The sequence below is a fragment of the Podarcis vaucheri genome, assembly GCF_965113315.1.
Source record: "Podarcis vaucheri genome assembly, chromosome: 4".
NCBI lineage: Eukaryota > Metazoa > Chordata > Lepidosauria > Squamata > Lacertidae > Podarcis > Podarcis vaucheri.
The window spans coordinates 67,775,602-67,789,056 of NC_138762.1; the positions used below are offsets into that span (position 1 = coordinate 67,775,602).

At 43.4% G+C, this 13,455-nt stretch overlaps 1 protein-coding gene across 3 annotated transcripts in view; it reads left to right on the forward strand.

Annotated features, from left to right (window-relative positions):
• The first annotated feature begins 3,689 nt into the window (after positions 1-3,689).
• The window catches only part of PHKA2 (phosphorylase kinase regulatory subunit alpha 2), a 52,392-nt gene continuing 42,626 nt past the window's right edge, over positions 3,690-13,455 (forward strand). For all 3 annotated transcript variants that reach the window (XM_082221628.1, XM_082221629.1, XM_082221630.1), the window contains exons 1-2: positions 3,690-3,766; positions 6,959-7,153. In XM_082221628.1, coding sequence (XP_082077754.1) covers positions 7,076-7,153 — 78 coding nt within the window. In that variant the 5' untranslated portion in view covers positions 3,690-3,766; positions 6,959-7,075. The remainder of the gene's footprint in view (positions 3,767-6,958; positions 7,154-13,455) is intronic.

Sequence of the window (13,455 nt, forward strand, 5' to 3'; positions counted from 1 at the left end):
CTGGAAGCGTGGAAGGCATTTGTTCTGGTAGTGAAGAACTTTCTTGGCAACAATAAGGCCAGAAACTACGAAGAACTTGTCAACAACATGCTGACTGCTTTCAGAAACCTGGGCTGCAACATGAGCATCAAGATGCACTACCTATTTTCACATATGGACCGGTTTCCTGAGAACCTGGGTTCAATGAGTGATGAGCAGGGGGAGAGATTCCATCAGGACATGAAAGAGATGGAGACCAGGTATCAGGGTCGCTGGGACGCAGTCATGATGGCTGACTGCTGTTGGACTCTGAAGAGAGACCTCCCTGCCGCTGAGCATTCCAGGAGTTCCAAGAAACGGAAGTTCAAGCCCTGAAGTTTTAAAAATGGTGAAGCAACATGCAATTTACGTGTACTTACCTTTATCAATGCCCACCATTCAGTTTACAGTAAACCTGACCTGATGGAGAGAAACGGATGCCATTTCCTGATTCAGCAGTGCAAAAATACCCTAAATCAGTTGTAGAAATCTAGACAACATTCAAAAAGTAAAAAATGGTTGCCCAGTGTAATTTATTATTTATACCCCGCCCATCTGGGTGGGTTTCCCCAGCCACTCTGGGCTGCTTCCAACAAAGATTAAAATACAATAAACTATTAAACATTAAAAGCTTCGTCTTCTAAAAGTCTGGTAGTTGTTTTTCTCTTTGACATCTGGTGGGAGAGCGTTCCACAGGGCAGTTGCCACTACCAAGAAGGCCTTCTGCCTGGTTCCCTGTAACTTGGCTTCTCGCAGTGAGGGAACCGCCAGAAGGCCCTTAGCACTGAACCTCAGTGTCTGGGCAGAACAATGGGGGTGGAGACGCTGCTTCAGGTATACTGGGCCGAGGCCGTTTAGGGCTTTCAAGGTCAGCATCATATATATATATATATATATATTATAACGGAAATCCTTCTCCTGAAGGACTGCTTCAGAGGGGAAGGGAAGGGATAATCTTCCTGTTGCCCCTAAAGCATTGCTTCAGGGAGGGATTTGTAGTTCCTTTATATCACCACAAGTCCTTCAGCAAACACTATTAGCTATTCATCCCTGCTTAGGCCTAACAGTTATGCATATCCACTTCTGCCAGGGATGTTTTCCAGCAGCAGATATATGTGCACACAAACCATTCATGGTTGGAATCAGTTTGGGGAATCAAGGGACATTTTGACAAGCAGTCTTTCACAAGTGGGCTATACCAATCCTGCATGCTCTTAATACATCTCTGTAAAGTGCAGTTTAGCACACACATAGCTTTCATCAAAGTCAAAAGTGGCCAAGTGCCTTGGATATCTGATGATCAAAAAGGCAGTTCTATTTTGCAACCTCCTCAAATATGTTAACTGGTAGGTGATGGTCATGGAGCTTGGAGCCAATGGTCAGGGAAGCTCCAAAAGGTGCATCCTCATTTTACCGCGTTAACAATATCACTCATTAACAATTACCATAGCATCACAGGCCTCTCCTTTAACCTTCTAGAATGAATGCTGATTTTATGCTTGGAACACTTTCGTTATGAGTAATAGAACTGTTTATCCTTAGCTGCAAATTCTTGACAGATGCATTCTTGACACGTAACCTGTACAAAGATAATGAAACCAGCAAATGTCTTGTAATTACATTTTTTTTAGTAAATAATTCTGTTAGCTGGCTAGTAGATTTTGCTGAGTTGTTTTATTAAAAAATGAAATTTTGCTTACGCTTTTAATTTTTAATCTTCAGTGGCAAGAGAGAAATAAACAAATACGTATTTCTGCCAGTTATGTCTAGCGTAAGAAACATTATGCCATAATCATAATTATAGCATTATAAGGCTGTTAGTCTTTAAGGTGCCACATGGCTATTTCTTTTTGCAACAACTAACACATTATTCCCCAATAAGTAAGTGACATTCACCCACCCCATGCTTTTCTTTTGAACTTATTTAAATGTGTGTAAATACTGGCATACTAGGTGATGCAGGTTCCACAAAATGCCACAGTACAGTGTCTGGAACACCCTTCCAAAAATCAGTTTTATACCCTTTACCTGTATTTAAATTGTACAATTTGGAATAACATTGAGAATTGCTCTGGAAGTAAACTACTTGTTGCACAGGTGGTGTCATCAGGAAAGGTTCTGCTGAAGACAATTAGGATTCCGCATGACGTTAACAGATTGGAGAACTGAGCCCCAACCAACAAAATGAATTTCAATAGGGGCAATGTAAGGTTCTACATTTAGGAAGGAAGAACCAGATGTGCAAATCTAAGATGGGGAGGGGAAACCTGTGAAAAGAATCCAGGGGTCTTGGTGGAATACGAGCTTAACATGAGTATAAGGCAATGCAGCAGCAAAAAAGGCTAATGCTCTTCTAGGCTGCATCAACAGAAGCGTAGTGTCATGATCAAGGGAAGTCATAGCATCACTCTATTCTGCCCTGTGTCCAGCTCTGAGCAACACAATTTAAGAAGGATATTGGCAAGCAGGAATGTGCAGAGGAGGGTGACCAAGATGATAAAGGGTCTTGAACATAAGCCTTATGAGGAACAGTTTGGGTGTGTTTAGCCTGTGAAATATAGGAGGCTGAGAGGAGATATGATAGCCATCTTCAAATATATATGGGCTGTCATATGGAAGATGGAGCAAGCTTGTTTTCTGGAGGGTAGAAGTTACAAGAAAGGAGATGGACGGAACATCAGTTAAGAGCTTCGACGGTGGAACGGTCTCCCTTCGGAGGTTGCGGTGGTTTTTAAGCAGAGGTTGGATAGCTGCCGCTGAGATTCCTGCATTGCAGGGTACTGGATTAGATGACCCTCGAGGTCACTTCCAACTGTACCATTATACGATTTATTAGCAGTCCAGGAACTTCCAATGCAGCAAGGCTGAGCATCTTAGCAGAGCGCGCGCGTAAAAGCTCAGCCCAGCTCTGCCCCGCGTCCAGCTCCCTTGCGCAACAGCAAAACAGCTTGCGAGAAAGTCCTGACAGGCTTACAAAGAGGCTTCATTTAAAAGCCAAACAGAACGGGCAGAATGCACCCACTGTGTTACATAACACGCAGGCGCAAAATGAAACCCTCCTCCTCCCTCTCGCATTCCCCCCACCTCCTTTTACCGGAAGAGCAATGTAAATATTATTATTTTTTGCGGCTCACGTCTTTGCTGTCACACACACACACACACACACACACACACACACACACACACACACACACACACACACACACACACACACACACACACACACACACACACACACACACACACACACACACACACACATATATATATATATATATATATATATATATATATATATATATATATATATATATATATTATATCTCTCTCTCTCTCTCTCTCTCTCTCTTCGCAGACCTGCTTGCAATAAGAGGCGGGTTGTCTTCGGGATTTCGCCGGCCCCGTAACCAGTCTAATAAAGAGGAGGAACTATTTCTCGGGCCCGGGCGGCGCGTGCCTGGCTGCAACCTGACCCCGGGAGCTGGCCGCTGCGGGAGCTGCAGGAGCCTCACCCTCGCCGAGGGAGGCGCTCCCGGGGGACTGACGAGGCTCCCGGAAGAAGAGCCGCGTCCCGAAAGCGACCCTGAGCTTCCATTCCGGGGCGGTGGGGAGAGCGACAACTCTGCCAGGTCAGGCAAGCGAGCTTAAGCAGCTGGGCAAGGAATGGGGCTTCCCTTTTGGAGAGCGCGCAGGAAGAAATAGCACCGCGCCATCCCGGAGAATGGGAATCGGGGGAGATCCTTGGCAGGTAAGGGCATCTCCGTTTGTGGCGCACTTGCACGATGTGCGTTAAGTGAAAGGGGGGTGGGGGCTGCCCGATGCTTTAGAATCGGAGGACGTTGTAGCCCTTCCTCCTAGACTTTCGGTTGTGTAGGCTGCTTAATCTTAGGAAAATGCACCTTTTGTTTTGTCAGTTGTTTTATTTATTTATATACCGCTTGCTTGCAGTAGTTAAACCTCAGTTAAAAGTATTCAAAGAAGCAATAGGAGCCGTTAGAAACGATCAAAAGCATCTGTAGATATTTAAGATTAACAGCAAAAAAGAGATTTAAAAAATATCAGCCTCTGTGTGTCTGGATAGGCTTGTCCAAAGAGAAATGTTTTAAGCAAAGTGCCAAAAAGTGAAGGCGCCTGCCTGGTATCAATAGGCGGGGAGTTTCAAAATGTAGGTGCCATTGCACTAAAACTGCAGAATGATGTGCTGCTTGCAGCACCCACAGATTGAAAAAGTCAGGGGGGGCATGTATTGGGTACGGTGGTCTCATAAGTAAACTGTTCCTAAGCCTGTGAGAGCTTTATATACGAATATTAACCCCTTGGACTTGGCTGGTCACAAATTGGGAACCAGTGCTGATCTCTGATCAGAAGTATTATGTGTTGGCAGGGTCTCACACCTGTCAGCACTTGTGCAGCAGCATTCTATACTAAATGCAAGGGAAGCCCCACGTAGTGTATTATTATTATTTTATTATTATTAATTAAATTTGTGTGGTGCCCTTCATCTGTAGATCTCAGGGCAGTTCACAGCATAAAAGCACAAAATACATAATAAAAAACAGAACCATAACACACACACACACACGTGTGTATTGCAGCTATTTGTTCTTGAAGTCACCAGTGCCTTCACTACTGTGGTCTAGCTATTCTGATCTAGGATCAGCCATAACTGTTGTAACAGGTGCAGCTGGTTAAAGGCATGTCTAGTCACTAAGGCTACCTCGGCCTCCAGCAATGTGCTCCTTTAGAGGAAGTTCAACCCTGTCCAGGACAGGCAATTGAGCAATTTCTCCGACATGGGAACCACTCGCCCACAGCATCTCCGTTATGTCAGGATTCAGGTTCAGCTTATCTTCCCTCATCCACTCACCGTCTGGGCTCTGGTCTAGGACCCACATGGCCTCCTGATTCAGATGTTATGGAGAAACGGAGCTGAGTGTCATTAGGGTACTGAAGGCACCTTGCCCTGAAACTCCTAATGACTGCTCCCAGCGGCTTCATAACTGCCAGGGGCTGAGAAGCATTCTTTCAATGCCCCTCTCTGGACTCTCTCCCATAGGTAGGACCAGAACCACTGTGGTATAATGCCCTCAATTCCTATTCCATGGAGCTTGTCCAGGAGGGTACTATGGTAGGTGGTATCTAAAGCCATCGAGAGATCAAGAAGCCGGAGCAAGGTTGCACTCCCCTTGTCCAGCTTGCTGTGAAGGTCATCCAAGGACAGTTGTTCAAGGATAGAGCACATTGTTTATGTTCTAAAGAAGACAGTTCCAAAGAGCAGCCCTCATTTATAATAAAAAGCATCTAGCAACTTTCAGATACAAGCAGTTGAGGAGGACACCTGCTTTTAAAAAAGTAAAATAGTTATGCTAAAGTAATACCACAAATAGCAAGACACTGTAATACTCCAGGGCCTTTTTTTTTTTTTTTTGCTAGCGTAGTCAAACTATCATTTTTGTACCCTCCCTTCTGTTTGTTCTCTGTTCTCAGCAGTGTAACACTGTCATGTTACATCAATGGTGCATCAAATGATAAAAGTTGACCTGGTTACCATGGGTGTACCCGGGTGGCAGTGGGGGCAAATGCCCCCCTAAATCAAGTAAATAAAAATACTTAACTGACCAATTGCATCATTAATAACTCAGTTCCCCCCCCCCCTTCCATAAGGATTGCCCTTTAAAATAAATCCTGGCTATGCCCGTGCTGGTTACTATTTTTATTTTCATTTTTAATTTCCCTGGCACTATTGTGCTTCACATTACTTAACCAGAACTAAATGCTCCCCCGCTCCCTGCAAATTACTGGCCACTATTGCTAATTTAGGCTGCAGTCCTATGCTTACGCTTACTTACCTTGGAACTCAATGTAAGCCCCTTTGAACTCAGTGTAAATGCATTGGGCAGAATGGGCAGACAGTAGCTCCCTCCAGGGCATTTCCTTCTCTGAGTTAGACAACTCTGGGATTTGGACACCTTGGACTTAGCTTGCATGTATGGCAAGGTCCTTCCTGAAGCCACATTTTGTTGTGCTGATTTCAAGATCCATTTATTTGGGTTGAGAAATAGAGATGGTGGTAGTTACAGGGGAGATCTCCATAGATTTAAATGCTTTGGAAACTGTTAATTTGAAAGAATGCAGCAGCATTTCTGCAGATTTGGTTGAATGCTTGATTCGGCAAGTTTGCTCCTAGTTTGGGACGCAGGTGGCGCTGTGGTCTAAACCACTGAGCCTCTTGGGCTTGCTGATTGGAAGGTTGCTGGTTCGAATCCCTGCGACGGGGTGAGCTCCCGTTCCTCTGTCGCAGTTCCTGCCAACCTGGCAGTTTGAAAGCATGCCAGTGCAAGTAGATAAATAGGAACCGCTGTAGCCCGAAGGTAAATGGCGTTTCCATACGCTCTGGCACTCGTCATGGTCCTCCGTGTGCCAGAAGTGGTTTAGTCATGCTGGCTACATGATGCAGAAAACTGTCTGTGGACAAACGCTGGCTGCCTCAGCCTGAAAGCGAGATGAGCGCCGCAACCCCATAGTCACCTTTGACTGGACTTAACTGTCCAGGGGTCTTTTATCTTACCTTTACCTTTTATGTTTCTCAGGGTTTTATGAGGGCAGTTGTTATCCATGTACAATGGTTCTTGGTTTTGTTATATACACAGCTAGATGTCTAATGTGGACATAAGATACTGTTGATGACCTTTAGCATAGAAAATGGAATTTGAATGAGGGTGGAAGCTGGATTGTATGTGCCTATGGAGTATGGATATCATTTCAAGGGTACAGTAATATACTGAACAGCTAATATGAGAAGTAGTGAGTTTGCTTCCATGTAACTGTGTATAGGGTTTCTGCTTCAAGAATATAGTTGAGACGGTGAATTATATGTAGGCAAAAGGGGAAACTCCCTGGCTATTTTGTTGACAACTACTCTGTTTATTTTGGAACAAAGATGCCTGCTACCATCAAGACTTACAATTCAGCCTGCTGATGGATGAGTGAGCTATTAGTGCTAAAAGCTGCTAGAAAGACATTGGCGCCTCCAGTCACCCAGCCTTTCTCTTGAAAAATGAGGAGCAGAAGCAACTCTGGAGTCCGTTTAGACGGCTACGCCCGGCTTGTTCAACAGACCATTTTGAGTTATCAGGTCAGTGCCACTACTTAAAGGTGAAAGGGTTCTTTCTGTTTTTAACAACCCTCTGTTTTCATATTTATTTTTAGCAATCATTGTTTGCTTGCATTTGCTCTGACCTGTAAGATGTTTACTTTAGCTAGATGTGAAGAGAATATTTTGGATCACAGATTCATGGAATTGCAGAGTTGGAAGGGATCCCGAGGGTCATTCAGTCCTGCACCCTGCAATGCTGGAATCTCAAGTAGATCATACATGATGGATGGCCAATCCCTGCTTAAAAACCTCCAAAAAAGGAGAGTCCACCACCTCTTGTGGGAGTCTGTGCCACTGTCGAACAGCTCTTGCCAGCAGAAAGTTTTTTTCCTGATGTTTAGTTGGAATCTCCTTTCTTGTAACTTGAGTACATTGGTTTCCTACCCTCCAGAGCAGAAGAAAATAAGCTTGCTCCATCTTCCATGTGAGAGCCCTTTTGATATTTGAAGATGGCTGTCTCAGTGTCCTCTTTTCCAGGCTGAACATACCTAAGTCCCTCAATCATAAGGCATGGTTTCCAGACCGTTTATCATCTTGGTCACCCTCCTCTGCAATCATTCAAGCATGTCAATCTCCTTCTCAAATTGTGGTGCCCAGACAGAACTCCGGGTGTGGTCTGACCAAGGCAGAGTGGGACTAAAGTCTAGGTGTTTGATTTCCATGGGTACATTATTTCTGGGTGGGTGGCAACAAATAGCCAAGAAACATTGGTGAGGCAGGCTGCAATAGCTCACTTTTATGTGAGTTACCTTCCATAAAGTCCCAAGCATAGACATCATAATGGCCATCTTATTAGATGCCTATGTAATTCTACCGCTCCCTTCCAAAGTTTTTTGAGCAGGATGAGAAGGCTTTAAATAGTTTTAAATGACTGGCAGATTCCAGTGATCAGAAGGGCATATTGCCCCCCTTTTTAAGGTAATGCAGAATGTGGGCAGGGGTCTCTCTCATTCTCAGGCCTCCACATGTCTATCTCTGGTGACAAAGTCATTGGCTTCTGCTGCTTTGGGATTTTGCTTACCAGCCGAGCTTATATCCCCCCTGTTCCTTTCTATCAAATTTTAGCTGAGTTGAGCAGCTGATACTAAAATGCATGGAGTGTTTTTACCCTTGACAGATGCTTCAAGGGAATTTCCTAGCTCACAGGCTTCCCCCAGAGCTTACTTTCTCCTTCCTAGCTTGTCTGCCACATCTCTGCCTGCTCCTCACCTTAGAAGTCTGATACATGGTTAAGATGCTTGGCCTTTTGCAGACTGTGTGGAGTGATGCTTTGCTGTAGTTGCTGCTGCTGTTTTTTCAGCACATGTAAAGTTTTCTTTAAGATCACCTGTACATCTCTCCAAAGTTTCTGAGTCCTGACATGTCAATCCTCCTCTCCATTTCCAACATTCACGCTGTGAGTGCCAGTTCTCATGTAGCTAATACATAACACCCACCCATAAGAAGGCTTGGGGGAAACCCAAGGTTTGCAAGAGTGTAAAGAAATCTTATGGGGGGAACTGAGGGGAATCCCCTAAATAGCCTAATAAGGGCTGAGCTTGCTCAGTGGGCATGAAATATGGAGGTCACATCCATTTAAAGCAATATTTAACTGTCATGGCTTCCTCCCAAGAATTCTGGGAACAAATTTGTTAAGGTGGCTGTGAGTTGTAGCTCTGTGAGAAATAAACCACAGTTCCCAGGATTCTTTGGGGGAATCCATCTTTGTTTAAAGTGGCATAAGACAGCTATAAATGCATGATGTGGATGTGCATAACTGTTGGGAGGAAAACCAAGGCGAGGACTGGAATAGAATCCTGAACAGTAGAACTTGATCCGGTGAAACATTTTGCTGCAGGTCCCATGTGGATTATTCCATTTTATTCTTATTTTAACAAAATTTATATGCCGCTTACTCAAATAAAGACCCTCAAAGTGGTTTACAAAAGACAGTAAAATATTCATTAAAAATACCAATAAAAGCGAACATTAAAAACCAGGGAGTTTATATATAGATATAGTCAGTTATTTTAAAACAGTAATTCTTAAATCACTGTTTAAATTCTTAATATTGCATGCTAAAAGTACATGCTTTGTTAGGCTTTCTGAAGCAAATAAAGTTTTTAGCAATATAGCACAAAATTGGCACCATCGGTTTCCATGTGTAGGTGCCGCAGATATCAGTAATACTAACTTGGCTAACAAGTACCTGTGTCTTTTAACCACACATATATTTGTTAAATGTATAATAGTACATTTGTCATGTTTGGATACATTTGCTGTAGTTGCTGCTACATGGAAATGATACAGGTACAAGAGAATAGTCTCTGTGACTCTTAGGATAGATGTGCCTATAATTGTAGGCATGTGGTTGGCTGCTAGTATTTATTAAGTTGTGGCTAAGAAATAAACCATGAGCATTGCAAAAATCTTAGGTAAAGAATAACTGGAGCCATTGGATACATTTGGGCTCCTGGATAAGAATAACAAAATGCTCAAATTCTCCAGTTTGTTGAGCTGAAGGCACCCTATGAGAGAGAGCAGCAGCGTCTTCAGTTAAAATACTTTCATCTACAGTGATGAGAGCAGAATTTTTTCCATGAGTCACTTTCCAAATATACTTCTCACATAGAAGTGTATGCTGGAGTAGGACAGAATAAAGGGCATAATGCAAATTGCAGACCCTAAAGGTCATTGGCAACTTTGACACCAGACTATGTCAGGAGCAGACTCTACAGAAGACAATTAGTATTGTATTTAATATTGTCTGTTGGAATAAGACATCACAACACCAAGCAAACCTCAATAGAAAACTGAAGAAGATGTCCCACAACAAGTCCAGTGCAACTCCAAAAACTGAGTCACGTTTTACTTTAACTTGAGGGAAACCTTGAAATATAGAGTTAGGAAGACTCCACACTGTACGTGCCAGAGATCCACTGTGGTGTGTGTATGTGCATTTATGAAATCCTTCTGAAGTCAATAGAACCTCTTTAGGATGAGACATGGTGGGTACAAATCTATTTTTGAGAGTGGCATCTTTCTTTTCTTCCTCCCATCCTTCTTAAAACTCTTTTCACACAGTAAATGCCTTGTTTTCCTACTTTCATCTCTTTAGCCTGTGCATGCATCCAGTGCAACAGGATTCTAGGAGGGAATGGGCCATCTGTGGGCTCCTCTCTGGTCCCCATCTCAGTCCCATTATGCTGCCTTCATGTATACATAGGTAGTGCGGGAGAAGGAGAAAGGACTCCAATTAGTTCTTTTAACTAAACCAAACCATGGTTTAGTGTGAAAGACCAAAATTTCCCGGAGCAAAGATCGTGGCTGCAGTGCTCTTTTCCCAGTTCTGCTGTTGTTCTGCCACCTGTGGCTAAGCTGTTATTTGGCTTAATGTTGCACCCGAACCTGGGCTTGTAGCTTTTGTGGCTCCATACCAAAAGCTATAATCAAGGTTTGTTATTGGTTTACTGCTTTTGGTTTGCTTGGGGGAGACATACTATGAGCCTGGGTTTGGGTGTAACACAAAGCCAAACCGTGTGGCAGTGGCAGGAGGGCTGGATGAGGAGTGCTGTTGCCACAGTCTTTGCTCTGGGAACCCACAGATATGCTCATTTGCATTAAGACATGGTTTGTGTGTGACCTGGGTTGTGCAAGCAATGTGCCTGCAACACAAGTGGATCACACTCTGCTTGTGTGTGCGTTTTAACCAAACATTCACTGTTTGTCTGTCTGTTTTTAACAAAGCATGCTATCTGCATTCTGATTCTTATGAGAAAACCGCAGTTTTATTTCACCACTGAGATGGCTCAAGCATTACTGCACAGCTACAGCGAATCTGATGTTATGTAAGCTGTCGTGTTTACCAGAACTGCACTGTGGGCTAGACTCTGATTCCTGCTTAAATGGGTTTCTTAAATTGTTAATTGTTCTAACAAAGACATTAGAGCTGCAGAATGGTTACAGCAGTGTAGCTGAGGATCACATTTCTTCTTCTTCTTTTTTGGTATTATGCACATAGTTTGAATCTCATCATACAGAAAAAAAGATAACAAATGTGCAGGTTTCTACAACCTTACAATTCTGCATGTTGTGTATGCTTATCTGCGAGTATGATGGTAGATACACAGCTTTGGTAAACTGTGTTAGTACAGTCTCAGCCAAATCCTCGTCCCAGGTGAATCCCTAATGATTTCACTAAGATTCCCTTGCAACAAAATCCGTTCATGCAGAGTTATTTTCAGTGCCAGAACCATGGCACATTAGTTTTGTAATCACAGTCTGATCATGTAATGGCTGCATTCATTCATAAGCCAAGAACCTTGGCTTAATAAACTATTCTGTGCATGCATTCTGGTGCATGACTCTTGCTTTGCTCATCACCTCGGCCTTCCCCTGGCATGAGGGAACAAGTGAGCCAGTGTAGCGTGAAATCGAAACCTAGAATCCTGGTTTGTTTCTGTCCCACCTGCCAAGTCACTCGCCAGGGTTCGGTTAAGGTTTGCTGTTGGCTTACAAATCCTGACTTGTTAGGGACGAAGAAACCACAGCCCAGCATTTGGATGTCACCCCGAGCTGTTTTGTTTACCCGCTCATGCCAGGTGGGGAGTGAGGTGGAAGGAATCAGTATTGTGCACAGTATAATTTGTTAAGCCAAGGTTTCTTGGCTTATCGTTACGTGTGAACGTGGCACTGGGTCAGTAAGGCATATCAGTAAGTGGAGATTTCTGAGCCAGAGGGCAGCTTTGCTCTCGCCTGCTCCACGCTTGCCACAGTGATAGTGCCTTCTGCCTGCTCTCCTTCATTCCCGTTTGCTGCAATTTATGAGACTCCAGTTCCTTATCATAGCTACTGAGGGTTGGCATGCGCCCAGCAAATAGCATTATCACGATGGCACATAAGGAACTTCCCATCCATCAGTGAGATACTAATGGGACCAGAGACTTACCTTATTTTGGACTTGCCAACTTCACTTAGCAGCTTGAAGGGCCCATCTGTCCAAAATAGAAAATGATTGAACGATAGGACTCTGAACAGTATGAGATCTACAAATATTGAGAACAACCAGTTGGGTGTTTGTTTTTGGAGTCCTGAGACAGAGTACCGAAAAAGCATCCTGAAAAGATGCGAAGCGTCCTTCCAACTTTGCTTTGATCTGTGCCTTTTGCACAGGAGTGTGGCAGCACCGATCCCTTGGAACTCCCAGCCTATTGATATCAGGCAGGCACCTCCACTGTATTCCTTTTGGTGCCTGCTGAAGGCATTCTTATATAGACAAGTCTATATGTTAAAACTTCGTATGAGTTTTAATTTGTTTTAGTCTATTGTATTGTGGTTTTACCTTTCTGTATGGTTGTAAATTTTTAGTGATAATTTCATTGCTTTATCTTTTCTGTTGAGTTTTCCCCAACAATCAAGCAGTTTATACATTTTATGAAATAAACAAATAGAATACAATGATATTTCACCAGTGTACTTACCATGAAGGTTCCTACCTATGTGCTTTAAGCAGGCCAGTGCAGAGATTGTCTGAGGCCTGTGCAGGAATCTTATTCTTGGCTTGACAGTGTAAAGCTGTCAGGCTCCTGGCAGAGACCCCAGGCCAGCTCAGCCCCCAGAGGCCTGGGGCAAGGCTACCCGTCCCCTCTGCATGTGCCTGGCTCTTAGTACCATAGATGTGAAAACAGGGAGTTGTAGAATACTTCTCTTTGCATTCACAACTTCATGCTATTGCAGGCAGTGGAAACCAGCAGTGCAAAAGCACAGAGTGACTTCTAAGCTCAGTTCCTTTCTCACCACACCCTTCTCACTTTTTACCCCTTGTCCCTCTGGCACCAAGACATAATTTGGGTAGTATGATTAGTTATAAAGCACATGGTCAGTCTTTATGTTTACGTGCTATTTATTTATTTTTGTATCTTACAGCACAGCCCTAACCATGTCTTACTCAGATGTAAACCCTATTGAATTCTGTGGGGCTTACTCCCAGGTGTGTGGGGCTGGGATTAAAGCCTTAGATGATTCATTACCACGCAAGAGCAAATTCCAATTCCAAATCCAATTCCAAAATAAGTTGTGCAAACTCCTGTATATCTTCATTTAAAATGTAAGACATGTTTTTAAATGCCATGGTTTTGCCCCGGGTAAGCAAACCCCCCTAACCCCTTAATTTATACTGTATTTTACTAAGACTTTATTCCCTCAAAAGTTTAATAATTAATAGGTTTAGGGATAAAAATAGTCCACACACAACCCAGCTCTCCCTGTGACCTTGAAGCATAAGGACAGTTGATAACAGCCGT